General features: G+C 36.1%; 1 protein-coding gene across 4 annotated transcripts in view; it reads left to right on the top strand.

Moving 5' to 3' along the window:
• SENP6 (SUMO specific peptidase 6) overlaps positions 1–14,989 on the top strand; it is a 90,713-nt gene that overhangs the window by 55,762 nt on the left and 19,962 nt on the right. For all 4 annotated transcript variants that reach the window (XM_027817065.2, XM_055713453.1, XM_055713452.1 and 1 more), the window contains 8 exons: positions 1,986–2,385; positions 3,238–3,473; positions 5,980–6,141; positions 7,038–7,080; positions 10,570–10,749; positions 13,751–13,977; positions 14,569–14,675; positions 14,766–14,882. In XM_027817065.2, the coding sequence (XP_027672866.1) occupies positions 1,986–2,385; positions 3,238–3,473; positions 5,980–6,141; positions 7,038–7,080; positions 10,570–10,749; positions 13,751–13,977; positions 14,569–14,675; positions 14,766–14,882 (1,472 nt within the window). The remainder of the gene's footprint in view (positions 1–1,985; positions 2,386–3,237; positions 3,474–5,979; positions 6,142–7,037; positions 7,081–10,569; positions 10,750–13,750; positions 13,978–14,568; positions 14,676–14,765; positions 14,883–14,989) is intronic.

The raw sequence follows: 14,989 nt of genomic DNA, 5'->3' as shown, positions 1-14,989 counted from the left end.
TCTGTCCCAATTTCTTGTGCCCCTCCAGCCTTCTTGCTGGCAGGGCCTGAGAAACTGAAAAGTCCTTGACTTAGAATAAGCATTGCCTAGCCACAACTAAAAACATCAGTGTGTTTTCAACATCATTTTGGTACTAAATCCAAAACACAGCACTGCATCAGCTACAAAGAAGAGCATTAACTCTATCACAGCTGAAACCAGAACAGAGGTTTATGGAACCTCTGAACAATTCAAAAGTGTTGGTTGTGCTTTTGTGCAGGAGGAATTGCAGGTACAGCCTCGTGCTTGTCAGGCAAAGTGCAAATGTTTTCCATCTTAGTAGACCATAGATTGTGCTTTCTAATTTTTAAAAACTTAAATAATTTTTAAAGGAAAACTTCAGTCATAGGACAGAGTATTTGTATAGGGCAGGGGTCCTCAAACTTTTTAACTAGGGGGCCGGTGCGGATGAAGTGGCAGCAGGCCATCTGCGGCTGCTTGGTTTCCCCCCCAACCCCCCGCGGGGGGGTCTGTAAATACCGGGGGCCGGATTGAGGACCCTGGGGGGCTGTACCTGGCCCATGGGCTGTAGTTTGAGGACCCCTGCTACAGGGCATATAGTATTTATATTTTGCAGATTTCATTTTTTTAAAAAAATTCTGTATTTTACAAGTTAAGCCAGACACATTTAGGTAGAGCTCATCTACTTAAGTACTCATTTATCTTCAAGTAGAGTCTAAATAAAAGAGTATGCCCCTCTTTAATTAAATGCTACCTCTTAAACACTACTACCTCTACCATCAATATGCAAGTGTTCAAACCATGAAAAGGAAGTAGGTTTTAAATTTTTGGTGTGTGGCTCGAGTAGAGGGGTGCAGTTATTCTGATCCTTCAGGTAGAATTGGTAGCTTCTGCTGAATATTTTAATGTCTGATTGAAATTCTTCAATGTGATTAGAGGTATCTTTGCTACATTCTATAACTAAGCACTGAGGCACAATACTGGTTTTCATGTCACTTGCTATTTTATCACTCTGGTTTTAGAGGTCTGATACTACATTTTTATATGCTGGCGTTTTTTGCATCTGTGTTGCTATAGTATGTGTAGCTTTGTTAAACTGCAGAAATTTTGTAACAACAATATATTCTCCTTGCATAATTTTTGTCTTTACATTTGTTTTAAAAAGTGATTGAAGATTCAACACCTGAAGAAGTCTTCTTTATTGGAAAGATGTTCATGATGGCATGGAGTGTGGGGTGGGGATGAGGATGCATGTGCTAACTGTAATAGCTATGTTTTGAAAATATGTTCAAAGAGTTTTTTGGTGGGACCTAGTGCATGTGAGAGAAACAAAACATGTCTCTGTGTTTGCAGTGATAGGATACATTTTCCCTTGTAGCCCCTGCGCTCCTCTTGAAAGTTTGGGGATCTCCTTATTCTGAAGTCCTATTCTCTTTTCTGAGATGCTGAACTCTAGAGCAGTGTACTTTTTTTTCCTTGTCTGTCTGTCTGTCCGTCCTGTCTTTTTGTTGAGGAGAGATTTTTCTGCATGCTTTGCCAGGCTGTTGGAAGATATCTTGGGGAGACCGGGAGGTTGCTTCTAGTCCTCGTTAGCATTGTTCTCTGGATCCTTAGGTTACTCCATTTTTCTCCAATGAAACTATTTTTTACAGAGTGATGTAAATGGACCTTCTTGCTGATGAATATATCTGAATAATATGCAGCCTTTTATATACAGAAAAAAAAAAGCAAGAAGAAAAATCTGAATTATCTGACATTAATCACTTATTAAAAATACCCACAAGTGCCAGTTGTTCCTGTTAGAATATTTTTCATTTCCTTAAATGAAAAAAATCAAACTGTCTTTTAATGTTTGCTTTCCCTGCTTACTATAATTGCTAATATAGTCAATTTTTATTCTGAACAGGAATTAAAGGCATGATTTGGAAATGGTATCTTTGCACTTAATGTGGTTAACTAGTTTTGTGTGTGTGTTTCCTCTCTAGCTTTTGGAACCAATTGATTATTCTACTGATTGCCCAAATTGTGGGCGGGCAAATGAAAATCAGACCAAATGCCGACATTGTGAAAGTGCTTCTCTAAAGGATTTGCAAAGAATCTCCAGACAAACTGTGACATTAGGTGAATCTGTGGGACCTTTATCACGTTCTTCGATACATCAGAATTCAACAGGGCAAAAATCTTCAGGTACAGGCTTCAGCACAAAGAAGTTTTATAGTTCTGCTGTTGGGAAAGGTCCAACAGATATTCTACTGAGTAATGAAGTAGGACATTCTATGTTACGACAGAATGGAAAAGTCGGTCTTATTACTGGGACAAAAAATCCTAAAATTACAGGAAGCTTAAGACAGAGAAGTACGAGACCATCTGAACTAAATGATCCAAGTAAGTACCTTTTTATGCATATAGCCATGAACTGGAAACCCAAAATACTGTATAATGAAGGAACTGTTCCTGCAGGTTTACATTACTGATTTTGCATGGAATTTTTTTGTGAACAATCTTCTTGGGGAAGAGGGACAGACCTTTTTATAATTTCATTTTCATAGGCTGAGGTACTCTCTGAGAAGGATGAACATTGGGGAAATCAAATTACTTCATGAATCTTTTATTTTTAAAAATACACTTTGTAACTTTAGCAAAAAAGAATTCTTAGTAGAATTTCATCATTCATTCTCCCAAAGGGAAAGACAGTCTTTGTTTTTTATTTTATATTCCCCCCCACCTTTCTTTTAGAGCTACGCATTTATTTCAAATTCGTAATTTGTAAAATGTTGACTTTTCGCGCTTTCTCTGCGTAAACTCAAATTAATTTATAAGCAGGAAGGAACTTGGAATTTGGGAAATTATGTTTCTGGTTCCATGCTTAGTTTACTAGACCATGTTGTCTTACTGATTTGAACAACTTGTTGTAATTTCTTTTGACGGTTTTTCTTAATTTATATTATTCACTTTCAATTTTTGATTGAACCAGGAAATGTATGACTTCACTTCTGTGTGCGGAGGCTGACTAACGATACCCGTTTCTTGCATAGTTAGTTGTGAGAAATAAATGAGGGGAGGGAGCGCCTGTGAGCAGATTCCAAATAAACATTATTAAAAGCATAATATAATGATAAATGTGGACTTTTTTGGCACTGCAGGACAATTACATAAATTACTTTTAAGCTATTGCTGGAAAAGAAATTTCTGTTACAGGAAAATGTAGTGGTTGAGAATGTAATATTTTCTGTTTAGTTGTCTTGTCTAGTGATGATGATGATGATGATGAGGATAGTGGCAGCACTAGGAGAATGGAAAGCATTTCACCTCGTCCTGCAGATTCAGCCCGCTCCTCCCCAGCTCCTTCTACAGGAAAGGTGGAAGCAGCATTAAAGGAAAACAGTTGTGGAATAGAACAGAGAATAGGTAGTATAACAACAGATACAGAAATTGCAGTCACACTACCAAGAAAAGCAAGAATGAAAGATCAGGTACTATTTAATGCTTTGTTTAAAGAAAACAAAAATCAGATAATGGTAAATGTAAAGGCTTGTTTGCATTGTCAGAAGTTGACTATATTTTGATTGCTTTTCTTACTTAGCAGCTCATTGAGTAGTATATCTGCTTACATAATACTGGAGACATAAGAAAATGTATTAATTATATTTTTACAAATGTTCATCGTGATTTGAATTATGCTCTTAACATAGGTGCTTCTGTGTTGAATGTATATTCTTTGAGACTGTGCCAGGGTGTCTGTGTGAAACTCAAGGGCCCGCTTAGTTTGTGAAAAAAAATATTAAGTACCAGCTCTTGCTTGGTGAGACTTTGGACTTAGAAAGTTAAACATGAAAAGAGACATTAGGAGTAATAGCGTCCCTCTAAAATCAAAATACTTTGAACAACTGCCCCAATTAATATATTTATTTTAAGGATTTCCTGGTGGGGCTTTTGTTTTGTAGTTGAGTACCACTGCAAGGTTTGGATAAACAAAGATAAAAAGTGCTCCATGAGCAGACTTCTTAAGTGCTGTCAAAGGGGACAGCTTTCACAGTATGTTAAAAAATTAACCACCTCAACAGTGAGCCATTAGGAAAAATAATTCCTCTGTGGCAGTGTGGTGTTGAATTAATAGTGCTGATTAAAACTGTTCTTGGGTCGCTTGTCCAGTTCAACACAAGTATCGGATCAGATTTCCACCTGCAGTCTCAAATCCTTTGTGTTTTCTGAGTTAGAATGCTGAAGTAATGATGCCAAAACCTTCATGCAATGTTGAGATTCAGAAGCCAACATTCTAGTCTTGTAGTTGATGAAATTATGGATGTTTGTAATATGGTATATAATTAGTCACCACTATCAATATGAAGCTGTGAACCTCTAGCCTACAATAAAGCTGTGGGGCTAAAAGCTTGGATGATAGATAGTTTGGAATTTCATTTATTCTGGCATTATCTACTGGATTAATTGAAACTGTTCCATTGTGAAGCCGCTGGTGTCTAAGACTCCTGAAACTCTCCCAAATGCTTTTCTTTGTAGACCCATATGTTCCTGTTCACCAGTCTTTAAGAACCAGTAGTAACATTGGAAATGAATTATGTATTTTATATAAAAGTAGGAAATAACTTGCTTTTGAAAATAAGGGAAACAATTTTTTTTTTGTTTGTGAAATTTGACACAAACTTTCCATTGATTCAAGGAAACTATGAAGAATTGCAGATATCAGTGTTTTTGTCAGATATGATGGAAGAAGCTTGGAGAAGCTTTGTTCATTTTTTTTTCTCTCAAAAATATTCATTATTTCTTTACTGAAGAGGCTACTTGAATATAGCTCCACTTAAATTTTTACCATTTTACTGTTTGTCTGTGATTTGAGTTTTGAGCTTTTAATAAAGTTTAGCAAGTCCTAGAAGATATTTTATTCAGGGATTGGGAATCTTTGCCTTCTCTACTGTATTTAAATGAAGCATCCAAACATGTAGCTTGAGTTACGGCCAAGATAGGCTAGTGATTAGGGACTTTAACCTAATTGTCAAGACTTAGTCTTAGTAGATACGTTGAATCCCTTAAAATGTTCTTCTGTGGGAGTTTTAATTGTATTTTGTAACTCAAAAGAATGTTTATTAATGGACAGCTTTATGAAACAATGTAACTACAAAATAAAAGACTAGTGTACAGAAAATCCTTCCACGATGTAGAGCAATATAAGCAATAAAAAAAATAAATACATTAATCAGGTGGCTGTTGGCCAGCTTTCTTTCATTTTAATAGGTTTTCATAAGATTGATCTGTTGGTAAATGGGATGCTTCATTGAGATTACCGCTTCAGTCAGCATCTGGAGACTTTCTTGAACTGGAGCTAAACTCCACGTGACCTTCTTTCAGTATTCAGACTTCTGGTCCTGGAATCTATCCTAAAAATATCTTAATAGTTCTGTAGAGTTTCTTTAAGGAATTTTGTTTGGGCTTATTGATGTTTCTTGAAGATTCTACAGTTGCTAATGTGGTGAGGCACTGTACTTCAGTAATTACTCAGTGTTTTCAGTCACAAAAAGCTTGCACTAATAAAAACTGAAAGAAAAAACAAACCCACCAACATTGTGGTGCTTTTACAGCATTAGCAGTTTTATATAAATAAAATGTATTAAAAATAACCCTATTTTGCTGGACTGCACAGTGTTTCAAAATGACAAAACCTGAATTGGTTTTGGCAATTTTAGGAGCACTACTTGTGATTTGGAAATATTAACCAAATGTTTACAAGTGTCAGCTTACCCTTTCTTTTTTTCTTTAATCTAGAATGTTAAGGTCTTTAGATGTTCCGTAAAGCCCTTTAGGAAATTTGTATCTTCTGTTTATGGTTGAGGTGGATGCTATATAGTAAGTAATGTTCTTGACCAACAGAAAAGTAGTTGAAAATATAGTCGCTAGTTTTTAGCAAGCTTGTTTTAGCAATAAATCTTAGTGAGACATTCTGAAACCTTGAAAATTACTTTTCAGTTTGGGAACATTGTGTCTAACACTCCAATAAAACGGCGTAAAGTTATTTCTCGAGAGATTGTAACTGAGACTGTACCTCTGAATTCCTGTGAAAGTGTCATTCTGCATTGTCGAAGTATACGAATAGGAACACTACGAAGAATGGTAGTGGAACCTGTGATTGTAAGTAAACTTACTATTTCACAAATCTCCTTTCAGTTTTTGATGGACATTGTTATTTTCATACTTGAACAACATAATATTTTTGCCTTTTATCTGTGGAACAGTAAGTTTGTCTCTAATGTCAGGGGCAGTGATTCCCAAAGAATCCCAAAGTACTGACATACTATCTAGTGCTGGTGTTAAAGAGAAACATCATGCCTGCAAAACCCTTGAAAACAATTTACTTGGCTGTGGAGGCTTGTGGATTAGCATGCATTTGTTAAGAATATTGAAGGCAACAGTGACCAAAAAATTAATATTGATAGATGAGAGGAAGAAGCATGTCTGCATGTCTGCAGTTGAATTATTTTATTTTTATATAACATTTTTTTTTTTGTTAGCTCAGTTACTCAGAGACTTTCAAGGAGACATCGAATGTTAGTTGTATGCAATAAGCCAGAGAAAATGGACACTTCTTGCTGGGGTAACCACATAAATAGCAGAGAAGTGTTACTTGTTCTTTCCACTTATCTGCAAAACCCTGTTGTTTGATTTGCTTAAATACTGATAATAGAAGACATTCTCTTTTGAAGATAGTTTTTTTTTTTTTTCCCTCTCGCTATAATTGGTGGTATTTTTCAGAGCATTATAAACCTTTTTGAAAGTGGAATACTTAGGAGAACTCTTGAAGTTTCAACAGTCAATATGACTGAGACACTGAATAATAAAGAATATACTTGCTTCCTTGACTTATGCTTAAATGTACACTTTGCTTTTTTTAAAAAGGTAGTTTTTATTTTAAAATTTTCATTACTTAAGTACTTAGTCAATTGAAATATGTTTGCTCACAATTAAAAGGCATTAAGTCAGTTTTGGTTTAGAGAAGATGTGAAATCTTATTTTGTTGTCTTCCACAGTTTTGCCTGGATTATATCAAAATACGCTTAGAAAGTCAAGAAGGTGAGTACATCTTTCATTTTACATTAATACTGATCATATATATATATTGCGTGAAGTAACTTTCTGAAAGGATTTAACAAATAAGTCATAATGAAATGTCAATTCTCATTTTGTGCCTGTAGTCAGGGAAGAAGAATGGGAGTATAAATTTGAACTGCCTCGTGAATAAATACAAAATGATTTTGCATTTTTTATAGCTTCCACTGACAGAAAAAAAATCACAGCAGGAATTAAGAATTTGTGGTGTGCATTTGGTGTGCAAATGGATGGTCATTAGCTCTTCCCCTTCATTCTGGCTGAAGAGTTGTAGATATTCTGGTGATGACTGGCAAAGGTTGTCTTGAAAATTATTAACAAAAACAAAAGGCAAGAGTAACCTCCTGTAAAACATGTTACCTTTTATTAGGTTTTTTTTATTTCAGATGCATCAGTAGAGAGTAAAAACCACCTAAGTGTCTTAGACCTTTCCTGTCTATATCTCCCTGGAAAAATTTTTCTTCTCTAGCCTCTGAGTTGTAGATTTCATGTTCCTGAAAGAAATACAGGGACATAGTTTAGGAAATGGTGAGCTTACAGTTATTGCGCTATTTCCTTTGTTTTCTTTTGTAGGGTTTTGCATTAGGCCTAAAAAGAAGCAATGCCTCCTTTTCTTAATCTTAAGTTTCCATGAAGATGCAGTCCTATTGAATTTTGCCTTTTGTTATTTGTAAAACAGAGCTATTATATTTTGTCATTATTATATACAAAAAGGTGTCTCATAACCTATAAAGATAAGCATAGGCTTTGCTCAGTAAAGTATTTTAATTTTCTGCTGTGTATAAAATATAGATGCATAGAAACTATCAGTTTTCATGCATTAAATGCATTTCTAAAAAAACATTAAAAAGCTTAGTAAAATTTGTAGAAAATGTCAATTTTTAGTCAAAACAGCTGCATGGTGAAATGATTTATGTGGGACTTGGTCCCTCAATAGCATAAATATGGCAACTCATTAAATGCTGTGTTTATCGGAACATTTAGCACACTTCCATTTAATTTTTTTTGTTTTGCAGCTGGAGGGAGATGGGTGTATTCCCAGCTAGGTCCATTTCTATTAACATCATAATCACAGCATGACTTGTTTTAATACAAGTAAGGGTCTTGAAATAAAAATGACACCTGATATTTTTTTTCTTGAGATTGATTACAACGGTCATGCTTTTTCAGGGAAAGGCATATGCTTTGAACAGCTGTAGAAACAGCAGTACTGTCCTGCTTTGAGCTTGTGTTTGCATGTATAAATATGTCAGGTTCTCAAAATTCTCTCCACGTTCCTTGTCAGTTTTCTGCAACTCCCAACTGGTGTTTCAAGGAAACAACTTTCTGTTTCTAACATGTAAAAATCTATTCACGTGGCCTTTAATGGATAAGTCATGTTGTCTGTCTTACGTCAGTGTTACAGGAAATATTGTTCAGGGGTTAAGGTGTTTATGGGGAAATGTATTATTAAGATGCTTGTCTTAACACAAAAGGATCAATATAATTTACATTTTCATATGAGTAGTAGACAGTCTTCCTTGCACATGAAATTCGGTACGTTTTACCTCGGTGCAAGCCACCGTTACAAGGATTCAGAATTTTCTCCAAAGACCAGCTAGCTCATGTTGTGGCAAGGACTTTCTATCTAGACAGCATTAGAAGGACTTGTATACCTCTGGTTTTCACTGTGATTGTCGTTACTGCAGCCTGCCTCTGAAAGTGGGAAGTTAGGTAAAATGAACTAAGGCAAGTGTTTTCATTTAGGAAGGAGAAACTGAATATTACTATAGAGACTGAGATACTGCAGCCTAGCCTTGGAAAGCTATTTTGTTGTTTGTTTTAAACAAAAAGGGCAGAAGACTCTAGGAGTCATCTACAAATCTTCATTCATTTACTAACTTCATTTTCTCCTGTCTAAGTCCCTAGGGAGATAAAGGAGGATCAGTGCAAGGAGATAGACTAGTTAGAATCCATGTAGCACATTGCTGCTGCTGTTTTCCTGATGAGATGGCAAAACGTGTCATGGCAAACGTGACAAACTGTTCTGAACAGCGAATGTCCAGGCGGCTTGAAGGAAGTGTGTTGTCACTGCAGCCTGACTCGGAGCCGGGCTGCTTCTTCCGCAGCTAGTGGGACAGGGGTATTGGAGGTTTAGAAGAAAAGGCGGGCTGCTTTGCTCCACAGAAGCTGTGGTAGCCACCACTTCCAGTCTGCAGCCAGTGGATAGTTGGCCTTGGGTAACTGCCCTGTCTTTTCAAGCAGCAGACTCCCCTTCTGGCAGGCACAGGGGTGTGCATTCAGTTGCTGGCAAGGGTGGGTGTAGAGGGTGGCTGCTGGACTTTGACTGCTAGATGCCAAGATAAGGATCGCAGGGGTGGGAGGGGGAAACGCTTCCTTCACTAATAATAACAACCACTGATGTGCTAAACTAGAAGGTAATGGTATGTGTTTTATGTCTTCCCCTCCATCATATGTTTTTTTGCAATTATGTTCAGGGTGATGCAAATTAAACTCTTTAGGTGATAACCATTTTACTAATTTTTACTCACCATCTGTCTGGTCACGAAATATTTACTAGAATTTAACTTAAGAAAATCCTTAATATTTTCAGGAATTCCCTGCAGCATCTTTTCCCTTTTACAGGGAAGGGAGGAGGAGACAGGCTTGTTGCATTATTATTTATTAAAGGACTTCATATTGGCTCCATTTGTCCTTCCATTCTGTGCTTTGTTCCTACATAAGGGCATACAGTTTTTGTGGTGGAGGCTGCCATCAAGCGTGTGTGGAAGCTGCCGCTAACTAAAGCTTTAAGTAACTACCATTAACCATTTTTGTGATCTAGAAATAATTAATGTCATTGAACTTCTGGGTCTTTTCATCAAATTGAAGAATTTTGACTTCACACAATTTTCTTTCCGTTTTTATAATTCACTAAAACCTGTAAAATACTCAGCATTGCCATTGACAGCATCAGAGGTAGTGTTAAAATTTACCATGTTGCTGACATCTCCTTTTGGTAGTAAACTGAAAGGAGCACCTTATTTTCCTCAGGCAGTCAGATCATTTCTCTTCATGTGTTCATTCACCTCTTCATTTTATAGTTATTTTTCATAAGGGAAATTGGTCAAAGGTAAATCTACAAAGTTTTACAAACCTATTGTAAAATGTGTCATAGCAGTAGTTGCAAATTTAAATCACTGGAAAGGGTGGGTTTTTTGTTGAAATAAAAACTAGATTGAAGTCGGTGAGAAAAAACAGTTTGTTTCTGATTACTTCCCTGAGAGGTGACAGTAGAGTTCAGTTTGTCTTTTAAGATATAACAGACATCACTTCCTGGTTACATGTTGATCTGAAACTTCTAAAAACCTTTAAGATTGTTAATGAGTACATACTGATATGTTCTTAAAATCAAGGGGGAAATTGTGAAGGAAACCTGCATATTTTTACTATAATGTCATTATTTTATCCTAGAATCAGAAAGCGATATCAGAGAGATTAACCTGAAAACTTCAGAACTTACCAAATGTGAATGGTGTAGTGTGCGAAAATTACCAGTAGTCTTCCTACAAACAATACCATCAACCTGTAGTAGCCTGAGAGACCAACTGAAAATGAGTAAAGATAATGTTTGGTACGAATGTAAAGGAGACAGTAAGTAAAACAATTTTAGTTTACTATTCACTTCAGATTTTGTTTTACTATTTTGGATCATGACCGAGTGTACTAAAGACTAAAACTGGCATCATTGGCTGGGGCAGGGGTAGTGTTTTTCCAGATACTATCACCTTCCCAGGCTGATGACTGTAGTTCAGAACAGCTTGGCAAAACTAGTCTTCTGTTTGTCCAGGCACATGCTAGTTACAAGTGTAACTTTTTTTCACTAATATTTGTACTGAATTAAAGCAAGTTGGTTTGTTTAGCTTTTGGTATACTTGCTTCTGCTTTCTGTGCTGTTCTGCTTCCAGGCCTTAGTTTCAGTAGAAAGTGTTGTGTGGGTTGACTTGAGGTTTTTTCCGCATATGCTTGTAGTGATGTTGTGATGCAGACAAATACCTGCTTGGAAAGTAAATGGGTTGTCTTCATGTATCTTAAAATTAAGTTTTAATTTCAACATAGTTTTACTCAAGGGTCTAGCATCTTAATATGTACACTATTCTTAAAATTAATACAGAGTCCTCTTCCCCTTAAATAGGCTTTTCTTTAAGTTAAATTTTGTGGTTATTTATACTTGTACGGAGCTTCATAGATACGTGGTGCATTCAAATGGAGGAAGAATGCTTTCAGCAATCTCAGAATTGTGTGCTTCCAGCACACAGTACTGTTATAATAACCTCATCCACCTCCTATAAAAAGTATGAGCTGTAACGAGTGTTACAATTACAAAAGTAATTGGAGTGCATGTAGGGGAGCTAGAGACAATCCTGGGAGCAGGCATCAGACCTCAGGTATCACAGGTGTTCACAAGTGAAAAAAGGAAAAACTTACTGAGTTGTTCAGGTAAAAAATCCTTCCCTTAGTATGTCTCTCAGCCTTTCACCCCCCGCCTTTTCCCTCTGAAGCTGTGGCACCAAGCTAGTTTTACACCCAGCTGCTTTATTGTACTTGATATTTAGGAGCACTTTGTTGTAACACACTTGCTATTTGCTTTGTGAGCGTGAAATTACTTTAAGCCTGAATCCATAGCTGTGTAAGCAATTGTGTGTGTAGATGCCTAGTTCCCAAACCAGGAATAAATAAAACCTAGTTAGATACCCGAATTCTGTGTGTGGTGAATTGGGCAATATGCTGCTGAAGAATTATTTCTTACAAGTTAACATGCAGAGTTAAGAATAACCAAAAGGAAATGGTTATGCATGTGTCTGAAACTCTTCTTCTCTTACAGAAAAACAGGTCCCTGCAGCTCTGAGTTAGCCAGCTACGTGAGACTGAGATTTGCAGCCTGAATCCTATTCCTGTGTCTGACTGCCTAAATAATTCCTCTTAGTGCAATTTACTGCTTTTTTTTATTTTTCAGATGATGTGAGCAGGTGGTATTTATACAACAGCTGTTTGATCTGACTTACAGTCTCCAGCTTTTGGTAAAGGTGTAAGCTGACCTGTTCAGACAGCCACTGTACCAAAAGAAATACAAGATTTCTTAGAGCTAGCAAGAGTAATCGTGAGAGAATGCCTGATGGTATTCTGTTAGCAGGGTGTTCACCAAGGGCAGAGAAGTTATGGTTTGTCTATGTTACAGGACCTGAAAGCAGGGCTTTGCTCTTCTAGGTGGTGAGATCCCCTTACCTGTGTAAAAGGATGAAGATTTTGATTACTGTGACATTTTAAATTCCTTTCCTTGCTCAGATGCATACTTTTTAGAAATGAAAACTGTTTGCCAGTGGATTGGAGATCCTGAAGAGATTTCTGTTTCTATGGTAACAGAAATCTGATCAGTGAAAAATAACTGTTTCTTTTGTGAAATTGCCATCACAGCTTTTATACTTACATACCCAACAACACATGCCTAAAATCAGTAAGAGTAGTTTTGTTAGAACTTTGTGCTTCTAATATGTGGTATACAGTTTGTATCGACTTTAAAAAAGCATCGTGCTTGTTTTCACATTTCACTCTGGAAACAGGCGTTCCCAAAATGCACTTTTTCTTCTCCTTAGTATTCTATTCTGTTTAGTTTCTAAGCACTGGTTTAAGTTTTGTATCCTACTCGCTAGATAACCCCAAGTTAAAGTAGTATTTTTTTCCAACCTGTCACTGTTTCTGAGAATCTCCATTGTTGGAAAGAGCTGACGTGCAGATGTTGGTGCTGTGTATCCATGTAGAAGTGATTCTTATAGACAGTTTTAGCTAAAAGGCCGGGAACCTCTGGGCTTATATGTTGTAGTACTTTAATATGTAAAATTTTCAAAAAGGTTTTGTAGTGTAGCCTTCTAGGATGAGGAATCTGGACAGACCATGAATCTGCCTGAATCGTGGGGTCTCATATACTGTTTCTTGTTTAATCTAGGGTATGTTGTCTGAGTGCGTGTGCTCTCCCCCCCTCCATCTATTGGAAAGTAGGAGTTAAGCAGATTAAAGCCATTTTTATAATAAACATTGAGACCACAAAAGCCCACCTACGTTCTTAATATAGTTCTTTTCTAATAGATTTCCATAGGTGAATGTATCTTGATGGATTTTTGAGAGAGCTGCTCTAGACTTCTTAGTGTTGACCTGGGAGAAATTAGGGCATGGTATTGCCCTATAGAGAGGAAATTATGCTGACTATATAATTTCTAGAATTGCATAGAAACAATAGGATAGGAACTGTAATAAGAATAATAGAAAATAGTGATTACCGAGTCTTACTGTCAGTAAGCAAAGAAGCCATTATTTCAAAATATGCTTTGGCTTTGCATTCAGTGTGTCTTAACAAATTATCAGGTATAATAATTAACATTTCTAGATTAAGGTAAAAGTTGAATGCCCTCTTTTTGCAAATGTAGGTAGAAGGGTTTGGTAGTTATTCCTTCAGTCTACTGGCATACATGTGTATTACTGCTTGTATGTATTGTCAGCAGCGTGTACATGTGGTGGCCCACAATTCTTTGAAATCTGTTTATAATTGCAACATTTTGTTTTGTTTGTAAATGAATAATTTTCTCTGCTTTTTTTACAGGTCAAGAAGAACAGTACATCATTTTGATTTTTGAAACTGGGCTTGATTCTCATGCAAACTCAGTATTTGAAAAAATAATTACTGACATTGGTATTAGAAATAATATTTCTGACTTCTTTGTGAAAATTTCCTTTGAAGAAGCCAATGGCAGGCTTGTTGCATTTACTAAGTGCTTGGAAGACAATTCCAAAGGAAGCCCATCTCACAGAGAAAACAAAATAAAAAATGTAATTATGTTTTTGGGTTTGTTTTAGAACAAAGTCATCATATTATTTCGGTTACAAATACAGTAAAGTATTCTAGTGCTAGTCACTAGATTCAAAAAAATCCCAACAACTTCTACTGGCTTTTGTATGAGGATTCCCAGACTGGCCCATGGTGGGTTATGAAACTATGGGAAATGGTCTGCATTCACAGTACTATTTATAGTGTGTTTAGTTTGATCATAAGAATGTACAATGGTCCACAGGTAATTTTGTCATTTAGAAATTATAGTACAAATTTCTCATCCCTTAATAATTGGACAACGTAATTGTTTCCCCATTAATTTACTGGTAAAATTACAGTATTTCAAACAAGAAATTAAGTAGCAGTGCTGTATTTAAATTGAATTAGCATGTTCTTTAAACAAAACTACCTCTTCAAGAATTTGCAAATTTTGTGGACCTGCAAGAAATGAGTGTGGAGCTAAGTGTAATCAATGAGCTAGGAAAGGCAAAAACCTAAACTTGACACTGCTGGACTTCAGAAAGATTTATTATCTTTTTGATAAATTTGAACACAGTATGCAAATTATTATTTACTTTTATTCTTTTAAGGTTGCTTCTGAGTCCAAAGTGCAGCAGCGAAATAAACAGTTACCGTATTTTGATGATGATGAAGAAATTGGAGAACCACATACAGTATTTATTGGTCCTATAGAAAAGTAAGATATTAATCTTTGCACTGTAATAATTTTCTCAGGTTTTTTGGCATTTCTTAATTATTATTATTGGCTGTTGTTTTTTTTTTTCAGGTTGATAGTTTATCCACCTCCTCCAGCTAAAGGTGGTATTTCTGTGACCAATGAAGACCTCCATTGTCTAAATGAAGGAGAATTTTTAAATGATGTTATTATTGATTTTTATTTAAAGTAAGTTTTAATTCAAATCAGTTTTTAGTCATCTTTTACTTTGAAACCTGAAAATTTCTGACATTGAAGAACCTAGTTCTTTAGTTGGTCTCCAATTAAGGTCGGTC

Source organism: Falco cherrug, chromosome 6 (genome assembly GCF_023634085.1).
Source record: "Falco cherrug isolate bFalChe1 chromosome 6, bFalChe1.pri, whole genome shotgun sequence".
In the NCBI taxonomy this organism is placed as follows: domain Eukaryota; kingdom Metazoa; phylum Chordata; class Aves; order Falconiformes; family Falconidae; genus Falco; species Falco cherrug.
This window is presented reverse-complemented; position numbering and strand designations above follow the sequence as displayed.